General features: G+C 42.4%; 1 protein-coding gene across 7 annotated transcripts in view; it reads right to left on the bottom strand.

The window, feature by feature from the left end:
* PKP4 (plakophilin 4) overlaps window positions 1-21,141 on the bottom strand; it is a 65,941-nt gene that overhangs the window by 7,631 nt on the left and 37,169 nt on the right. For 3 of the 7 annotated variants that reach the window (XM_030952319.1, XM_030952321.1, XM_030952322.1), the window contains exons 3-16: window positions 20,763-20,875; window positions 16,925-16,959; window positions 12,564-12,695; window positions 12,220-12,413; window positions 10,860-11,415; window positions 8,982-9,173; window positions 7,305-7,515; window positions 4,797-4,929; window positions 3,535-3,748; window positions 2,428-2,611; window positions 2,009-2,126; window positions 1,347-1,538; window positions 1,032-1,205; window positions 70-220 (exon numbers count right to left, since the gene is read on the bottom strand). In XM_030952319.1, the coding sequence (XP_030808179.1) occupies window positions 70-220; window positions 1,032-1,205; window positions 1,347-1,538; window positions 2,009-2,126; window positions 2,428-2,611; window positions 3,535-3,748; window positions 4,797-4,929; window positions 7,305-7,515; window positions 8,982-9,173; window positions 10,860-11,415; window positions 12,220-12,413; window positions 12,564-12,695; window positions 16,925-16,959; window positions 20,763-20,875 (2,599 nt within the window). The remainder of the gene's footprint in view (window positions 1-69; window positions 221-1,031; window positions 1,206-1,346; window positions 1,539-2,008; window positions 2,127-2,427; window positions 2,612-3,534; window positions 3,749-4,796; window positions 4,930-7,304; window positions 7,516-8,981; window positions 9,174-10,859; window positions 11,416-12,219; window positions 12,414-12,563; window positions 12,696-16,924; window positions 16,960-20,762; window positions 20,876-21,141) is intronic. The other 4 variants (XM_030952320.1, XM_030952325.1, XM_030952323.1 and 1 more) reach the window with 3 other exon arrangements.

The raw sequence follows: 21,141 nt of genomic DNA, 5'->3' as shown, positions 1-21,141 counted from the left end.
TCCTTGGATTTCCCATCCAAGGTCTGACATCCCGGTGCTGGTGCTCTCTCGAGGACGGTCTGTACATACCAATAAGCTCCTTGTTCCGGACGTCTAAGGCCATGTTCCTTAAGGCAGTGGCCACAGATGACACCACTCTGTCGTTGTCCATCCTCAGCAGCTCCACGAGGATGGGCAGCCCCTTCTCCTTCCTCACGGCAGCACGGATGTAGGCTGCAAACTGACACAGAAGCTCAGTTACCCACCAACCCTCCACAGCACTGCCACTGAAACAGCCTCGGGCTGGGCTGGGACTCTCAAGCATGCTTGGTCCTTTCCAATAAAAGATGACATGTTTGATGTGTGCTTTTTCTGTGATTATAAAGAGCTGGCTCTTTGCCATTTTTCACTCATTCCTCTTACAAAGAGAGAAAGTATCTGAATAGATAATGATTACTGAAAAAGGAGCAGGGGGGTTGGGTTTTGCTTGTATTTTTTTTTAATACCAATTTCATAATGGTCAAACTGAAAAGGGCTTAGCTGGCTTGCTGCAAGCAAAGGAAGCAACGCTTGCTTTGTTTTTTAATTTCTCCATAACAAATACATGACACAATATAGTGTTCTCATGTGCTGCTTTTGTAGCACATTATATATGCAATGGCCAGAATGTATGGAAATAAATAATGGATTATGGAAATAAGGTAAATTTATTTGTCCTGGTCTTATTTCAACAGCACTTCCCCACCAGAATTCACAGCTAGAAGCCAGAAAATTGTTTTGATCTGATAAGATCAAAAGATGAAGCTGGAAGAAGCTTTTTCTGTTTATTTAAAATAAATGCCAGCTTCCATATGGCTCTTATTGCCCCTGCTCTTTGCCAAGGCTCTTCACTGTGGAAACATGACTGCAGCACATGAGCACTAATGCACAGACAAGCGAGGAATGCTCAGATGCACACAAGAAAATGGCATGTCCCCCCCAAACACATTCCAGGGTCTTACAAGAAAAATCAGCTGGACTACAAAGAGGAGGAGGAGCAGGAATTCCCTTACCTTCCAATTGCCTGCAGAAAGGTTCTGGAGTGATCCTGCAGAGCCCTCCAGAGTGGCTGGGTTGGAGCTCTCTGCCAGCAGTGTCAGGTATGGCTTCACCACTGATGGGTGCCAGAGCATCTCCACCCCTTTAGGAGACTTGGAAAATCCCGGGATAGGGCCAACTCCATCCCACTGAGAAAGGAATGCAGATTTGTAACTGGACAAAACCTCTGCATTTTCATTCTAGGTAGGGCAGTTTTTGTCAAGCTATGTCCTACCCCACCATGAGTCAAACCCCATCTGAGGGATTTGCAGTACATTGAAAATACAAACCTGATCCTCCTGGGAAGTTTTTTTTTTCTTCTTCTTTTTCTTCCCCCAGCAGCTTGGCTCGGAGTCTTTGCTGGGTGACTCTTTTCCCAACAAGTCATCCAGTTCATTGATTCCCAGCAGCCGTGCCTGAGGTACCTCCAGTTCCAAGCGGTAGGAAAGGTTCCTCAAGGTGCACACACAATTCTCCACTGTCTGAACCAAACCAGAGAGACACCACGTCACCAGTTCTTCCTCACACAAACACAAACCAAACCAAACCAGGTCAGTAGAGGAGAAAAGGCACTGGGAGCACAAGTGCTGAACTCTAATGCTGGGCCTTGGGCTGTGTTGTGGCTGCTTCTCTGGGAAAATGCAATCTCTCTCAAATCTGACAGTATTTATAAGAGTGGTCTCTGCTATAGAGGCTTATTCTTTAGTATTCTGAAAATGAAAAGCTTGAGAGCTTATTACTGGTTTATTAAGAAACAGATACTGCAACACTGCTGAAAACAAGAGGTGACCCTCTGTTACACAACTGAGTTTGGCTGTGCCTCAGTAACCTGGGGCTGGGAGTGATGCCAGTTGAGCTGAGGACATCACCGTGCTCACCTGAGCTACACAAAGCCCCAAGATCAGACACACAGTTTAGCACTAAAGTATCCGTACATGAGACATGCACACACCTTGCTATCATAATCTGAGGTGTTCACACAGGTGTGGATCACGTAGAGCAGCGAATCGACCAGTCCTTCGCAGGACCTCATCTGCTTTCGTGCCTCTTCCCCAGCGGAGCTCAGGTTCCTGAAAGTTACAATGACAAAGGAACACAGTGTATGTAAGGACATACAGATAATCACTTATTAGACAGTTTGCAGAAGGTTTTTATGCAGCTGATTAGTAATTGGTTAGCAACTCTTAGTGACTAACTTGGTAATTTTCATATTTTTCTATTAGGAAAAAAAGGACAATTGGAAAAGCTGTCTACATGATAGAACTCTGTAATTTATAGACTAAAACAATTCCTTTGTCTTTACAATACAAGAAAGACCTGCTGGATAACATGATTACTCTTTAAAAGGGAGTATTCTAGAAGAGCAAATACCTCAGGCATCCTGTTGTATTGCGCAGAACGAGGGAAGTCTGAAATTTAATTTTATGATCATCATCAAAGGAGGAGCTGTTCCATCCCGAGTGGGGCACTATCACAGTGTTTGTCAGCGTGGACAGAGCATCTCTAATGATTGTCATCTTCACGGCATCACACGAAGACAAGTTCCAGAGAACCCCTTAGAAGACATTTCCAGAGCAGAAGAGTCAGCAGAGACTTGGCAAACAAACACGAAGCAACACTGACAACTTAAAAGACATTGCTTTAAATATGTGATGTGATTCCAGAGCAGGCAGAACGTGGAGAGCCAACATCCAAAAAGGAGGAAAGCAAGGTAAACAAAGTGAACAGTGGAGGAGGGCATGGCTTTGGTTTGGTTTTTTGCCAATGATAAGGATGGTCTGCCCTGACATCCTGCTACCTGGCACCATATATCAGGGATGTCAGGTACCGAGGAGCAGAACTGAACATACAAGAAGGGATATAAAAATCCTACGGAAACTTTCTTCCTGGAAACAACAGCAACAAGTCCGGGGCATGTCCCATGCATCCATCAGCTGCATGTAACTGCTATCCATCTTTTATCCTCAGGCAGAAATCCCTAGTCCCCTGCCCAGCAAAGTTTCTATACATGACATTCAGACACAGAAGTATGAAACCTGACGTAAATTACCAGCAGAACTGTATATACAAATAACATACTAAACAGCACTGAATCTTCTTTTTCATCATGAAACACAGCTTAAATAATTTTTCTGAAGAAGTCATCCTTGATTATAATTCAGATTAAATACCGTACACATTTACATAGTTTGGATCCATCTTACGAATTCTGCAAGATCTTATTTAAAACTGTTGTCAAGAAAAGATAAAAAAAGACGGCAATAAAATGAATGTTCAGAATCAATAAAGGAGTACCTGCTGTGTGTGCAGGAGACTCATATGAGGGAAAATCCACCCTAAGTGGATCTTTAGTGCAACTACCTCAGCATTCACTTCTCCCAATGACTCTACACTCTGTGCTGTTTTAACTGATCAAAATAAGTGTCCAGAAAAATACTTTGCATTACAGCTCTCTGCTAATTTCCCTTCCAAGCTTACCTGTCACCAGCTCCTTGACCTCAGCATCGACTGACTTCCTCAGCAGCCGCAGAAGGGCAGGTATCCCTGCCACGTTCTTCATGGCTATTTTGTTCTCATCGGTGGACTTTCCATAAACGAGGTTCCTCAGCGCACCACAGGCATTCTTCTGAACCTCCAGGACTCTGTGATCCAGGAGATCCACCAGGTGCTTGATACCTCCTAGCCTACAGACCTGGAAAGTGGAATGTCAGGACCATCAGCACTCACTGATCTCACTCACCTCACTCTACAGATGTAAAAGGCTTTTGTTTTTATGAGAAGAGTACTTCCCATTCTACTTCCAGAAGAAACAGCTGCTGAACCTTATTGACTTGATTGCTACATGGGACTGAACCTCTCCCTCCACCCCACTGCAATGGCTGAGGGTCATTTTCAGACACTTGCTGTGTGCAGAGAATTGTTATTGCATCAGTTTTGTTTCCAGTTTTAAAAGTAATTTCCCATACCCAAAATATGTTTTTAGGGAATATTGGAAATAAGAGCTGATTATCACCACGATCATCAGATCATCAAAACTATCACCGTTTCATCTCCCAGCAACAGTGAATTATGTGAGTTATCTTCTTACAAAAGTTGAACCAACATTTTATTAACATAAATAAAATTTATACTGAAAATAACATCTAGCACACACACACAGCATGCAAATGAAAGAGCAAATTCCCTCAAATCAACAGGTCACAGCTGCTTCGCAAAAACGGCAGGTCTTCAAATGCAAAGTTTCAAAGGATTTCAATAATAATCTGAATGTTTGCTCAGATGTATTCTGCCCCCACATCACAGTGGCATAAACAGTTTCCTCCATGTTTCTCTAGGGTTGGGCTCCTTTCCTTTGCCTGACAACTCACTCATTCCCTAAGATGCCTTGAAACACCTTGATAAAAACCAGTGAAAGCACTCCAGAGCTCCTGGTTGTTCTTGTCTCCAGTCACCAACAGGTTACACATAGCCAGGCTCTGGCAAACCTACTGTAGAGTTCTGCTGCACGAAAACTTTGAGGCAAAAGATTTCCATAGAATTTCCATGCAGCTCTTATGACAGGAAGAATCTGAGTGTGCATAATTACAACCCCCAGGCACTTCAATATTAGCATCCCCCTGGTACACACAGGAACACAGGAGGGTCACAAATACTGTGTCATGATGAAACAAAAGGGAAGAGGCAAGAGGCCTAGTTTTCCTGTACCGGTGCCCTGGAAGAGCAGCACAAGCAGCACCTACCTCTGTTTTCACCTTGTTATCCCCAAAGCAGAGGTGCTGCAGATAGGCAGCTGCGTTGGCCTGCACCGACGGGAACTGGTGCTGGAGCATGTGAATGACCTCAGGCAGCTCTGGATCTCGCCACGCAAACTCCCTTCAGTGGACAGCACACGGAGAGAAGGCATTACTCACAAAGGATGGGGATTTACTAAATACAAGTGCTGGAGCATCTTAACGGCTTTCCAACAATTCAGTTTTGTTCTGGAGTAAGAGGGCTAGAAGGAAGCCCAGGTATAATGGGATAGCAGTGGGTCACATCACCTTTTAGTCTTCCAACTGGAAAAGGACAATATATCCAGTGTGCTTCTGTTGGCTTATGGACCACACAAATACAAATAATCACTAAGGTAACACCAACTCAAATATTTCAATCTACAAAAAAATCTCACAAAAGTTAAATATATAATGCAAAAGAGACCCCCTCAACAGTGCTGCTTAGGGGCATCATTTCTGCACAACATTTTTTTCTCAGTGCTTAATGTTCTCCCTAGGCAGAAGCCAATTATACCTCAACAAAACCTGCACATCCTGAAGTGTTATTGTCAGAATCAGATGCAGGATGTTTGCTTGATTTGAGTTATTCAGGGATTGTAAATTTAAAATCATTAAATAATATCTCCTACATTAAACCACAATGATTTTGTGCAGACCAGTCCTGGAGAAGTCATGGAACATGCCCAGTTTGCAGATTTAGAAACATAGTAATTAATATTTGCTGGGCCGTTTGCCTTCTGTAAAAGAGAACTGGAGGGGGATAAAGTAGTATCTTAAGTTTTCTCAGGGTCAAAAATCCAAGTAAACAAAAATCTAAAACAAACACAAAGCCAAACTCCCAAAACCATCAATCAAACAAACAAACAAACAAGCAAACCAACCGACCACCCCACCAAAACACCAAAAACCAAACCCCAAATAAACAAAAAAAAAGAGCAAAGTATGTTCCAAGAACAGTAGCTGGGCAGCTGTTCCAAGACTAATGCTGGCCTGGCCATTCAGGTCTCCCCAGGACTCCCCGTCACACAAAGGGGAAGCTCAGGTCTGTGCCCACTTTGAACTGCTCAACAATTCAGAGCTTTATTTTTCCATACTAATGATAGGAAAACCCTAGGGGAAACTGGCTTTCTAATAAAACTAGTTGCTTTCCCTCTCATTCCAGAGTGGTGCTTCCTAACAGCCCCCTCTGAGGCTGTGTAACATGCTCCCCTGCCACAGCCCAGTATGCACATCAGAAACTGGAACAGATTAAATGTAAGGTAAAAGCTATTCCCCTGTAATAACTATTCCTCTGTAACAAGTTAAGAAGGTGCATCAGCAGTGACAACTGAGTCAGAGTTTCTTTAAAGTTCCTTGCTATGAATGGGAAGCATCCCTGCTATAAGTAACTCTTCTTGCCACCATACCAGAGCAGGCAGCCTCCAAGCTTTACTACCTAGAGGTAAGATTATCCTATTAAAATCATTTGGATGAATGCACCATTCAGTTAAATGAAACTAATTCTGTCTCTTGATATCTATTAACAAATTAAATATATCAATTTCCACTAATAAATAGAATAACAAAATCCATTAAAGCAGCATTTTCATTGCTGAGATGACAGGACTGGCCCAGACTAGATAACTGCCTGGTGCTATGAGCCTGCTGTAGATGGGAGCAGGGGAATGCAACAGAAAACTTCAGTCTCACCATCTCTGCCTGAGGTTTCCTTGGAGCCCACCATGCCCCCAGGACAGCCCTGGAGGCACAGCTCAGCCCAGCTCCTCCAGGATGAGCTGGTTTCTCAGTGAACCAGCAATCTGAGGAGGGACTGAAATTTCTACTAATTCCAAATCCACACCGAATATGCACATAAGTCCTTCCAAGCTGTGCACAGCCTGGGCTCTGATACTCCTAGGTTAAATACAAGGTTTTAGTGCACAGTGTCTAGAGTAAATTACAATGATGATGCTACACTTGTCAGCGGCTCACACTGTGCACAGACATCTGCAACGTCAAATCAGTAATTATTGCAGAAATATGTGTGTTCACTTTCAAAATGGCACATTTATAAATAGTTTTAACACTTTGTTTTGAAATTTAAGCAAGCTGTTCACAAAAAATTAATTCAAATAAATTAGGTCTGTCCTTTTGAATTTTCAAGCCCCAATTCCCATTCATAGAAAGAGAAAACTCACTGCAGTGTTACAGGTTACTAAAAAATATTTTCAGTAATCCAGTCAAATCTCATAAAAGTTGTGTTCCCTGTAATAACTTCCCCACGAAAACAAACATGAAAGAAAAATGCGATAATGAAATGCGTACCAGCTGTTTTTTGTCACTGCAAGCAGCAGCCCGCGTTCACTGTTTTGGCAGTAAAGGCGGAGCTGTGAGTATTTAAATGAGCGGGCTGACCGGGCCGGGGGACGGGCCCAGCGCCGCAGGCGGGAGGGAAGCTGTGCCCTGGCTGCAGCCGCAGCCCTGGCGGGGACTTGCCTGGGGTCCTTGTGGATGCTGTCGATGGAGGGCGAGCGCGTGGTGCCGCCGTCGGGCGCGGGGGGCAGGCGGCCGTAGCCGGGCTCGGGCAGCCGGAACGGCACCGCCCGCAGCGGCTCCGCCAGCGCGGCCGCCGAGGGCAGCCCGTAGGTGTTTCTTTGGTATGTGAGGGTGCTACGCTGGCTGGAGGATCGCTGCAGGTTACCCATGCCTAGGACAAAACAGTGTCAAACCAACCACGTAACAAGTGCCTGCTGTACAGAAGGGGTGACACCTACTTAACACTGCAAGCAAAAAAACCATCAGTCTTGAAAATGTGTACTGTGCTCCAGGTTGCAAGCTGATGGCAGATTTCATGGAACAATTCCTCAGTGTCCCATGCAAATGGAGAGAGAGGTTAGTTACAGAATGAAAGGTTTGGTGGGATCAAAGTCGTGACTCAGCTTCCCTCAACAAGTATTTAAAGTAGGAAATGCATCCCATGCCAACAAGCAGAAATTTGGGTGCAAAGTGTTTTCAAAGTTCATAATATCAATTCACCAACCGTACCAAAAAGGAAAAACAAGTAAACAAAAATGCATATTGTTTATATGATAGTTTGCTTTTCCTAACTACATGTACACTTTCCCTGACAAAAGGTAACACGTGGATCATTGCAAAGATGAAGCTGAGTGGTTTGGGAACAAGAACATGCATCTTCCAATCTGAACAGAGCTGTTGTGGTGGCTCTTGTTCTTCCAATGAAAGTGGTATTAAGTAGACAAGTAAACAAATAATTCCAGTTTCTAGCTATATTTCTTCATTGGCACATCCTGACAAACTCCATTTATTCTAGGTTGTGGAAGGCAGGAGAATTGCAAAAGCTGGTTGCTCCTTCAGCACTATTCTCTTGGTATTGCAGTTACATTAGCAAACATTAAAAAGGCATTTTCAAGTGTGTGAAAACAGAGCATATGAATCGGACAGTTCTCTATAAATAATTCTAGAGAGTTACTTAACTAAATCACTCTAATATTTTAAGAGTTTTTGGAAACCACTATACAGATTATTAATCAACCTTAAAGAACAAACTGCATTGCAACATGCATTACATTTCTCTCTACAGAAAATAAATCCTAATACTAATCTAATGCCTATGCTCTTCATAATACATGAGTGGCACTTCTATGAGATACTAGAGGAATATTTCGGTTTCAATAGACAATCCTCAGCTGTAGCATTTACCCTTATGCTTTGTTGAGAAGTTGGGTAAAACAGTATTTTTACTGTGAAAGATGCGGTAGGTAATTTTAGTGGCAAGCTCTTGTTTTACTGTATTGATGAATAAAAAAACCCCATGAACCAACTCAATTCTTAAGAGAGAGATGCATAGAAAACGCAAGAGAGGAAGCAATAAATTCTGTGTGTCATGAATACACTTATCTGGGATGTACCCGTGCATGTGCTATCAAACAGAAAACACTCCGACCCCAAGCTGACAGTGATGTATAGCCCCAAGCATCCCCTGCAAACATCACAAGAGCCTTTTAATTCCTACAGGTCATTTTAAGTCCTTCAAACCTAGCTTCTGTCTCCATTAATTGACACCCTCTAGTTCTTCCTCCTGCACTGGCATTCCGGGTGTCCCCCCTGCTCCCCGCGCCAGCCGGCTCAGCCGGAGCCGGGGCCGTCACCCACCGGAGCCGGAGCGGAACAGGGCGGCCTGGGAGCCGTGGTGCAGCTCGACGGTGCCATGGTTGGGGCTGCGGTACACGGGGCTGTAGAACGTCCTGCCCTCGTAGATGGGGGAGATGTGCATGTCCGGGGACACCGCCGAGCGCAGCTCCTGCCCCAGCTGGCTGTGCTGGCTCGCGTACGAACTCCTCAGGCCTGCAACCAAGCACAGGGACATGCCCATGTGGCCCATCTTCAGCAAAGCAACAGAGCTGTCAGGACTGAATCTTTCTTCCTTTGGCCGAGAAAAGGTGTTGTTTAAACCTGCCAGTTACAAAGACTTATTCATTACATTTTTTCCATTATTAAATGGCCCATACTGAAAGGGTGCTGACAAAGCAGCATTTCCTTGACCAAAAGTTTTGTCCATACAAAACTTGAAATTCCAACTAGTTCACACTAGCAACTTGAAATTTTCCAACTTAATTTTTTGGTATCATTTACAGTCTAAACCACAGAGAATAAAAGCTGAGTCAGCACACACAGTGCACGGATTCAGCAATAACAGGGTAAGTATGGACCTGACAGAAATCCTGTCGTGACAGAGGGCACAGACGAAAGGGGGTGTAATCGTCAAACTGAAACAGTCTGCAGCAGTAAGAGCAAACATCTGCTTGATAGTGGCAGCAGAAATGTAAGCACATGGAGAAAAATCTTTATAAAGGTTTAAATAGCCCATGATGTGAGTATATATAAATAGCTATGCTGCAGCTGGATTAGTATTTTTCACCTTGCTATATATTTAATATTTCATAGAAAATATATACAACTTTGTTGACTTCAGCATTACCATTGCAGGCACTAAAGCTTTGGCAGTTACCAAAGCAGCAGAATATGTGAAATGAGCTATGCAAGGATGATGAAATGATGGAGATTACAAAACAGCTTCAAAAGTACAATGGAGTAGTGATGTGTAACAAAATGTATCCTTTGTCTGTGTATTCTCCTCCCCTAAAATCTCAGACCTACTCTGCCACATTGTCTGCAAGGAAAGCTTTGAGCCATCACTAATAAAACACATCTACAGGTGCTGAGAACAGAGGACTTGAGCAGGCAAAGAGGGCAGCAGGGCCTTTCCCATCAAACTCATTCCCAAACCCTTATCAAACTGGCATGTTATTAAGTCTTGCAAACAGAAGTGAGGGAGAAGACACATTTTATCTTCTACTGAGGAATGAGAGCATTTTGGAGTTTCCTGCACTATAATGGTTCAAAAGAAAAAACAGAAATTGACATGTGTTTCAAAGGGCACAAGGTCTAATTGGATAATCACCTTGTCTGTGCTCATTCAGATGAAGGTCAGAACAAAATCAGTAACACACATGTTAACAAGAACTACCTCTCAGATGAATAGATTCTACCTTTTAGGGCTCTATTTTAAGCTAGTATTAAAATGGTTACCCTATATTGAACTTGAAGTCCAATGAGATAGTCTAGAAATATCAGTGGAAAAAACCCCTAATATTCAGTGGTAATAAACTATATCTTTTAGGAAAGAACTGGACATAAAATTAGTTCCAGGCTAGTATGCTTCACTTTATGTTTAGCCTGCACACACATTTTAAATGTACTTTATCTCTGAAAATCTGACATGCCTCTGTAAGACTTAGAATTTCATTTAGCAACTTAAATCATAGCATTTAATTCAATGCATGGCTAGCAATTAATAATCATAAATCCAGTATTTATGAGGAACTTGCAACTGACACAATGTTTGACATCAGTATGTACAAGTGACCCGACACCAGCAGGCAATTGTGCCCCAGTGCTACAGCGTTTCATGCACAACTCCAGGACTGTATTCTGGGTTTTCTGCAGCTGTGGTCTGTGCCTGCTACTCACCTGTGAGGCTATCTGGCCGTGGGGGGACCATCCTCTCATAGATATCGTACTGCTGCCCATATGGTTCCATGTCATGAATTGTCCTCTGCAGCGTCGTCCCCAAGTGCTGTGGAACGGCCGTCATGCCAGAGCGCTTTGGGGAAGAGGATCCCAGCTGAGTCTGGGATGGAGAGCCCACTCTGGTTTGCACATCGGTCAGGGCGAGAGGAGAGCCGACTCTGCCCGCTGCTGGGTACGGGGCAGCACCGCTGCCGGGGTTTGCCTGCCGCGAGGTGAGCGAGCCGACGCGGCGCACGGCCGAGGGGGAGGCAGGTCTGTGCGCGCCGTACGGGGAGCCCGCCCGCTGCACGGGCAGCGTGGTGGATGAGTACGCGTGGGAGGGCAGGGATCTCTGCTCAGTGACGCCGGGAGAGCCGTAGCCGCTCCCCAGAGATGTCCGCAGCGACCCCCGCGACGGGGACATGCTCGTGCCGACCATGTAGGAGGGAGACTGGGCTCTGGATGGCACCGAACTGACCCGTCTCATCACACGGTTGGCAGCGATATTGGCTGAAGGCTGTTGGAAATCAAAAACATTTATGAGTTTTATCATTTAGGTCACAGAGTGGATATTGTTCTCCTGTAAGATGGAGAAGTCAGCAGGAAATGCACACAACTTCATGGTGTATACAGGCAGCTGGAGTGTAGCTTTTACCCTAAACCTAATTCCTTCAAGTTTCTCTGTAACTTTTTTCTAACCAGTGCTTCTTAGTATAGAAAATGACAATTTAACATCAAAAACCCACCTGTTTCTCATTCTCATTTGGCTTGCTATGTTAATCTTCACCTATACTTTCCTTCCTTGTTACTCAACCACTCTGGAAACTCAGGAACAGTAATGCAAAGAGTTCTGGTATAATCCAGAAATATTCTAACAATTACTGTCTTACTATCATTCCATTTACTGAAAAAGGAGGGAAAAGCTAGAAACCATAGAATGTACAGGAACCCAAGTAGCATCTTCCTTTAAGAACTATGCTTACATACAGGCTAACTTCTAGGAAGGTTTTCCCCCACTTCACAATGAATTTTGAGTGAGTGATACTTTCTTGATATGATAATAGCAGTGTACTGTGCAGTCAGGAATGCTACTTCACTTCAGCTCCTGTGAATGACCCAGATCACACATGCTGATCCCAGCAAAGGAATCTCTGCTGCAAGCCATTCCCGCTTTGTAACCAGTGAATGCATTAAACAAAAGCTAATTTGGTAACATTAACTCCAGCCCATACAAAGGGGGGCCCAACTGTACAGCTACTGTCTCTAAACCCTGTTGGAGCCCGTGCACAGCCAGAGGTGCACAGTGCACTGGTCAGAGTACCTGGACTGATGTCTGCCCCTCGGCGCGCGAGCTCCTCACCGCATCGTGGTTGTTGAGGGGTCCCCCAAGGGAATGCTGCTGTCTGAGCTCTGCCTTGTTCAAGTTCTGGCTGTTATGGAAACTGCTTATTTCCTGGTAACCACTGTCAGAATAGGAATTCATTTGTGTTGAACTTCTTGAGTTACCTACAGACCCTGTAAATATGAAGCCAGCATAAGAATAAAATCATCTAACAAGTCCACCAAGTTATATAAATTTATTATTTGTTGCATTCATAACTATATTGTGTTTTTATACTTTCAATACAGAAATATATTCTAATATTTAAAATGCACACAACAGACCCTCACTTTCATGGAGAGATGTCTGCTCTGGTGAGTAGAGAGTCCCTTGCTCTGCTTCTGTCCTAATATCATAGGCATTGGTGTGAACACCCTCTGACACCTGGGGCTTGCTTACACTGGTGGGCGGAGGATCTGAAAGAATAAATTGTTTAGATAAATCCAGTGTTTCATATGCAAGTTTCCTGAAACCTCAATAATGATCCTTTTCTCATACACTCTAATGGAAGACTTACACCAAACAGAATCAGTTTACTGGCAGACAGGTATCATCTCCCAAACACAATGAACAGAATGTTAATATAAATATCTGAGAATTTTGTTACCTGAAAGTTTTGATGTAGCTCTACAAGTCTAATCTTTCAAATATATGTTCCAACCTATTTTAATGAAAAATTAATTGATTATCTAGTATACTCTGAAGAATAGAAACACTGTGCAACTGTGCTGCAGTGCCCAGTGGATAGCTACCCTTGTCTTAAGGGCCTGTAATCAATACCTCCAGATGTAAAAGGCTGAGCTGAATTTCATCCCTGTTTGTGTACTGTGGACAGTAGTTGCTGCAAATTTCTATACATATTTTTTACTTAGTAAACTAATATCTAAATATATGCCTCTTAAGCTAACTTCAGTTCCAAGAATGCCAGCTGAACTGTACAGACAAATGACAGTGTTGTAAGGAAAGGCAAAGGAGGCACAGCAATGCTCCTATGAAGAAAGGAAAAAGTTAAAGAGTCTGGAAAAAAAGGACAAAGATGAAGATACTGAATCAACATTATTTTAACAGAGACATTAAGCATTCAGTTACCATGTTAAGCAGGCAGCAGAGATGCAGTACAGAACCACAGAATGGTTTGGGCTGGAAAAGCCCTCTGAGACCATGGAGCCCAGCTGCTCCCCCAGCACAAGGCCACTGCCCCATGGTCCCAAAGTGACACATCCACACGGCTTTTAAATCCCTCCAGGGATGGGGACCCCACCCTGTCCTGGGCAGCTGTGCCAGGGCTGGACAGCCCCTCCATGAAGGATTGCCCCTAATATCCAAGCTGAACCTCTCTGAGGAAGCAGAGCAGGCAATGGATGTTACGTTTAAAGGTAACACCTGAAATGTAAATTCTTGCTGCAGAAATCCATGAAAGAACCTGGAGCAAATCCAATGGGAATGTGCCAAGGAGCACCAGCCCAGCCCCAAGGATTGCTTGGTGGGGCTTGGTGGGCTCTGGGCAGCGATGCCTGATGCACAGAAATACTCTGGCTTTTACCAGTGGTTGCACACAAAACACTGGTCTCTCACTACCTGCATAATGACCCATAAGGAACACATACTAAAAATGTTACTCAGCAATTGCTATTATGAAGAATGCTTGAATGCTAGTCAGGTTTTTTAAAAAATCAATAAATCCTAGAAATCCTAGGCAGTCAGCAGTTATTTACCAGTAGTACACTCTTAGGTCAAAACTAGCTTGTAAAATTTGAGGCTAGTTATTTTACTAGAATAGGAGCATTATTACCAAATTTAATTAAGATTTAATAAGAAGTGTTACTACACTTCTATTAGTTTAATCATCAGTATGCCTAGAAATGATCCAGAGAACCAACACTGCCAGAACTGACTTCACAGCCTGTTACACCAGCTCAACACCAGATGGTAACAGCCACCAGTGGGTGTTCCATGTTCTTCAGAATAAAACACTTGGAGGACTTGGACATTCACATTAGGATTACATCCAACTTCAATACTTTAATCTTTTTGTTTATCTGATACAAGGCCTATTATCTCAGTTACTGGATATTACATGATACTAAATCAATGTCAAACTGACAATCAGTTTGGGGAGAGACACAGGAAGAATAAGGCCCAATTGTGCTGTTCAGTGCAGATGTTCCCAGGACAGAGGTTTGAGCCCAATCTCGCTCCCGTCACACACTGCCCACCAGGCCAAAGCCTTCATAGGGCTAAAAAATAAAGATTGTTTAGGCTGTTTAACAAAGGCAAGAATGCACAATAATATGAATTGTTGTGTTTCTATCTGACTCCACTACCATAAAACAGGAGGAATGTCCTGAATAAAATAATACCCTTCTTATAAATGGCTGATCTAATATTCTATTTATAAGCATCTGCAAAACAACATCACTTTATATTTCTGTGAAAAATTCTGTATAATTCCACTGATGCAGAAAGCAATTACAGCTACAGTCACATCTTATCATCCACTGATGCTTTTGACATAAACCACTACCTAATAGTCACAGAAAAGGTGACTTAAGGCAGTGGTTTAATCCATCTTTATCTTCAGTATTTTCAGATTACAGTTTATAAAGCAACTAGTGACACTTCTACAAAACAAAGATTCATGGTGAATTGGGGAATAAAAACTTATAATCAAACCATAATCACAGTATAAATGTAAACAGGAAATGAAATGTAGATCAGGAACTTCTAAGCAAGAAATAGGGATTTTTTCCAACATGCCCACTTCTGAGCAATTACTTAGGAATGGCTACTTTGAATATAGAGACATGCAAAATACACATCTAGGTTTGCAGTAACACATAGAGCATTGAAACAGAAGTAGAATTTTTGGCCATGTCTCAAGTGACTGCTTAGCAGGGAGATGCACATGAGATTTCTAAAGAAAAATACACAAATGTGAAGGGAGAATAAAACAACAAAATAAAAACATGAGCTGGATAAAAGAAGGAAAGAAAAATAAAGAGAGAAAGAAAGAGAGAAAGAAAGAAAGAGAGAAGAGAAAGAGAGAAGAGAAAGAGAGAAGAGAAAGAGAGAGAGAGAGAGAGAGAAAGAGAGAGAGAAAGAGTAATAGAAGGTCAAGGAGAAAAGTGAGTAAGTTACGGGAAAATCAGAAGAGGAAATAATGCAGTGGAATTGAACTGGCTGAAATAAGTAAGTAAAACAACACCTGAGAGCTCTCAGTAGGAATCTGTACCAGTTGTGAAATATCATTGGGACATTATAGAGGAAGGGGAAACAATGTGATTTAAAAAATCGCAACAAACAAAACCCACAAATCCAACACTCACATTGAAAAAAAATTTAAGACTTGTTTCTCAGTTACTTGAAAAAACAAGTTTGATTTTTGTTTAAAACCACTGCTGAAAGAATACCTGAAAAGAACCACCATGACTAGCAGAAGTTAAATGGCAGTGCAAGTAGGCTGTTGAGCAATTAGCATTAAAATAAAGGAAAAAAGCTAACACGTGCCTCACCTCAGCTGCAGCAACAGAAACCATGAAAATACAATTATGCACCAGTTTAAGGGCCTAATCTCCAAATAAAACAAAACCCGGGAATGGCTACAAAGTAATCCCAATGATGGTAATTATGAATATGCTTGATTGAGCAGCAGCAGCAGGCAGGGTCCCTGTGCAGCAGCCACACAGCTCCGAGGACAGACAGCACCCTGCACGAGTGGCACAGGAAGGCTCTGCACAACAGGGCTCATGCAGCTCTCACCCCACAATGCCAGCTGCACTGGCATTGCCCTGGCCACTTTGGCCAGCATGTCAAGAGCACACGGTGACCAGCACAACAAGTGACCTGCAGGAGCCCGTCTGTGCCTGCCCTGCAGTGGCTCCTGCACACGCCCCCATCACTCCAGAGCCCGTGGGGTTCAGAGAGCCACTCCGCAATGTCAAACATCAGCTGATGCACACAACCTGTCAGGGCCAGAAGGGATTATTCCAACAGACCAGGGAATGCCACCTTGAAGACACAGTCCTACCCTCTCCCCCAGTACAGCCAGGAGCAGATGGAGCAGTATAAGAAAATGCTTATTTTGGAAAGAAACTTCACACTATCTCAAGATACAAAAGTAGAAAAAGCACTCTCAGAAAAACCTCCACTAATCAGAGATTTTCTCAGTTAAGTAAGAACATCTGCAAAAAAAAAAAACAACCCAAAAAACCAAAAAACAACACACCCCAAATAAACCCAAACCAAAAACCAAAAGAGTTTTCAAGCTTAAAACATGCAGTATTTTTTCATGCTCCTTACCTGCCAAGGGGAAGACTCATAAGTAAATTTTAGTTAATTGCAAGGAACACCCAATACATGACAAGCCTTATGTTACAGTCACAGCTCAGGCAAAAATGCAAAGGCACATAAAGATACAAGAAAAGTACTTGCAACTACCTATAAGCTCAAGCACCTTTTACAGTGACATAGAGAACACGTGTCCCATACGTGACAAAGAAAACATTAATGTGGTACTTTAGAAAAGACACTTGGAAAATATATGTAGCATTGCTGCTTAATGTTCCATTTTTGTCATAACAAGCTATGAATGCCAAGAAAATAAATCTACTTGGGCTTAAAGCAAATTGTACATAAAAGATAATACCTGAGGATCTCCAAGGAAATGACTTCTCAGTAGAGCTGTAGAAAGAAAAAAAATTATCACACAAATGAATCATGTGGTTAGTTTTTATTTTAATTAATCATAGAAAACTTTACAAAACCCCCCAGCAGATAAAACTTAAAAAATAGTTCATGTAAATACCATTCTTCAGTGCTTTATACCTGACAACCAAACCATTGGCTCTCGAGTTCAATTTTCTATTAGTCGGTGGGAATTATTCACGGTAACTTCCTGTACACCACAGCAGCAGGCAGCACAACCTGTCTGCAACAGGACAGGGGAGAGCACAGCCTATGACACAAACTCCTGTTTAAGGTGCTTTGCTGTCAGTGACAGCGCACACCAGCGTGTGCCACCAGCACCACTTTGTTCAGACAGCAGCAGGCACTGCTCGTGGCAGGGTCCAGCAAAGCAGCCTTGGGGATCACCACTCCAGAGCATCTGGTTTCTGCATGTAAAGCAGTCCAAAAATCGTAGGTCTGTTTCTGTTCATGTTTTCACTGTTTTTTCAGTTTCCAGTTTTCCAGAGAGATTTCTGATCCTTTGTACAGAACAAGTCAAACCACCTGACACACACAGCTACAACTCTGAGTGAGGAGGTGACAGATACCACACTGTCCAGGTTAGCAAGATGCCTTCAGAGCCAGCTTCTGCACAGACCAAGCAGGTGTCTGACACCAGTGTAAAACCAAACCTTCCCCTGTATTTTTCCAGTACTGATTTTTTTATCAAATTATCTTCACCCTTTTGTCCTTCCACCGAGTCACGTGCTTCCCTGTGCTCACAGTAGTACTGATTCAGGCAAATGCAGAATTCATTCACGTGTTACTAACATTAGTCGAAACATTTTTATGAGAAAATTTCCTCACTCGAAATATAAAATATCGAACTTTGAATAATAGATCATTTTTGCAGTGATTATAAGCTACTGTTTTCCAAATAAAAAGCTTTTCAAAGGAAAAACAGGCAAGTCCATCAGATTTGATTGTGTCTAAATATCAGTATGAGACTGTGATTTTGGGTAAGATGTAGCAATTTATAAATGACCTTTTATTTTACTTCTTTCTACCACAGCTACCGATTACAAAAAACTAGCTTGGCCACATGAACAGCATGGGATACTTCTTTTGTAAAATGAAACAACCATTTAGGAGCCTTTTTGGAAACAAAATATTTGTACAAAAGAGTGCTAAAGACACATGCTAGCACAAACACAACTAGAGTTACAATGAGACTTCAAGTAAAAGGAGAATTCCAATGCAGACTACAGGCGTCTGAAAGTCAACCTCTGGCCCTAGAATTCTCATGCTACCTGAATACCAAGTTTTCCACTCTTGCCCTTTTGCTCTGCTCTTGAGACTTTTTGGAAACTCAGTTCCTTACACTGAGGCAACACAGCTCTGCATTGCTGGCAATGGTAACGCACACTGAATACACACATATACTTTATTGTCACACACACAAGGCTATAACCCAGAGCACATCCCTGCCCAACATACCTGACTACTTGAATTTCATCTACAGGTACAGAACGTAGGAATGAGAAAGGCTGCTCTGACCGTGGGTCACAGGAGGAAAGCTGCTTCATCGACACTTCAACTGGTTAAGCATTTAACTTGACTCTTATTCAATGATTTTGGAACAAGTCTAGCTTACATCACCTACTGATATCAGCACCTGATTTTGTCACCTAGCAGGAGCAATATCTAGAAAACAGCAAATCTGTCAGCTTTGAGCAGGAACTCCAGTGCATTTCATCCCAGTGTTTAAAAGCCTCTGTGGTGACACACTGCAGGGCCCATGCCGAGCTGTTGCTGGAATTAGTCACAATGCTGTCTCTTCCTGACAGCAGCACGCAATAGATCCAAAGAGAGCCCACATGCGGCAAACTGAACTTTGGAAAATGTTAATTTAGCCCACTACTATCCTTGAAAAAGAATTAGGTTAGTAGAGTAGAAATGCAGAAATAGTCCTCTACCAGAAATATCATAACAGCTTGATATGACGTTCAGTTTACAATTAGAGACAAATATGACAGTAACACAAATATTTGGTAACTGGAGATGGAGCATGCATACAAAATGTGCTGAAATCCATTTATGCTATTTTTTTATCCCTTTTGATGTTTTTCCTCACTTGTATTTTTAAGGATTTGGATTGCTTTGTTTGGGTTTTTTTGTTTGAGGTTTTGACTAATTTGATTTTTCTTGTTTGTTTGTTTCTTGGTTTTGCCCCTTTCTTAATTTCACACCTTTTCCTTGCCATTTCACTGCTTTAGCTCAAAGCTATCTTAGATACAAAATTGAACCAGCTGCCAATCTGGAAAAAGTAAAAATCTGATAAATGGAAAAGGTTTTGCATGAAAACATTTAGAAACAAAACACGCTAAGGATCACCAGCACTACTTTACATTTTCATGCGGCAGCTCGCAAACACTTCCAGCTTTGAATTTCCAGGTTATAACAGGGGCCAGCACCTCTCTCAGTGAAGTGGCTCTGCCAGTCTGCTAAGGCAGAAGGGGCTGGTGGAGGTCCCATATAGGTCTAGCCCACACCTATGCACAGCACAGCAGGCCTTCAGAAACAACACTGACACATAGGGAAATTGCAGATTTCTGATTTTGTTAAGCAGTGTGCTATTTTTAAAAAAATATATGTAAACACAATTATGATTTCCCATTCCTAGATTGGAGAGGTCAATTCCCAGCGCATCTCTTGCAGGTTTTGCATGACATGAAACAGTTTAAGCCTATTATCTCTGCAAGTACTCCATAAGGTGAAAAGTATTTCTGATTTAAACAGCACCACTTGAGAGAAAAGCAGTGATTTCCATCGCCCACCTTCCTGCTTGCCTATACTGCTGCTGTCATCAAGAAAAGGCAACAGATGAAAAAATTAAGTACTATTTATTAAATATTTATAAAATGGTGAAAAGCTGTAAAAAGCTAAAAATATAATTGTGTTAAAATGTATGTGCTTCACACATATTTGTGTAGTATTTCAGCTCCCTGCGCGGCTACGCCCCCATGGAGGGAATACATGTGTGCTGCGAGGCAGCAGCAGCAAAGGGCTGCTCCTGGCGCGCTGCCCACGGAGCTGCCAGCCACACTCCAGTGCCCCTGCACACTGCCTGGCCTGCTTTACTTGTCCTTCAGCTTCCATTTCAAGTACCTACACCAACAACACATTTACAACTATATGCACTATATGGAAAACTTAGTGTAACTTTAAATTCTTAGTGTAGGGGATTTCTCTAATAAAATGCCATGTACTAAACTCCATAAACTTGTATTACCCCTTACAAGCCACCGGAAACCACAAAACCTAATATTTTGCTTTTCTGGTTGAGACAGGTAAGCAGACATTTTCACAAATATTTTAAGTAAGCGAGGTAATTTTCAGTCTTCAACTTTTCTAACAGCTATCTTCTTGAATTCACCAATATAACTGATTCTTCTACCCACTCTGCCAGACTCTGTACCGGGAACCTAAGCAATGCTATGGTCCCCCCCAAAACAAATTAACCAGCACTGCCACCAAAAACAGGTAGTCCTGGGACTTGCTGGCTGTTTCCAGGTGACCCTGGAAACCACTGATTCTCCAGGTGTGAATTCAGAACATGTCTGGAATACACTAATCATTACAGAGGCCTCTTGAAACTGTCCCATAACTCTTTACAGCAAATCTGCATTTTTTTAATCCTTCAGATATTAATAGAGGTGAATAGCTATCAGTGAAAATAGATGTAGAGAGGACATAAGCACCACTAAAAAGCCTTTAATTCCTGGGACAAATGAAAGTAAAGTCATCAGGACCTGTACCTTGTGCTGGCGATACTTGGTGACTCTGCTCCAAGCCTACATCTCTCTAGCTGATTAGCCACAATTTGCCTTTCCACTTCCAGTTCTCTGGTAAGTCTTTGAAATTGAAGCTCCTGAAATTTCAAAATAAAAAGAAAAGCATTCTTGATGTTAAAAATGGGTGCGGATTAACTCTGAAACAATCACTGATTCATCACAGTTGTGTGTTTTGACTCTTCCTTAGGTGAATAAACTACAAAAGTGGAAATTAAATGGGTCTTTAAATCAGTGATTCATGCAAATATTGATTTATCACCTGTTACAGAAAGAAAAACATGTTTAAGCATTCTTGGGTTTTATTACTCCTACAATTAAATTTTTAGCGTCTTCTTACATTACC

The sequence above is a fragment of the Camarhynchus parvulus genome, chromosome 7 (genome assembly GCF_901933205.1).
Source record: "Camarhynchus parvulus chromosome 7, STF_HiC, whole genome shotgun sequence".
NCBI classification, from domain to species: Eukaryota; Metazoa; Chordata; class Aves; order Passeriformes; family Thraupidae; genus Camarhynchus; species Camarhynchus parvulus.
Note: the sequence above shows the minus strand (reverse complement) of the source record. Positions and strands in the feature narration are given on the sequence as shown.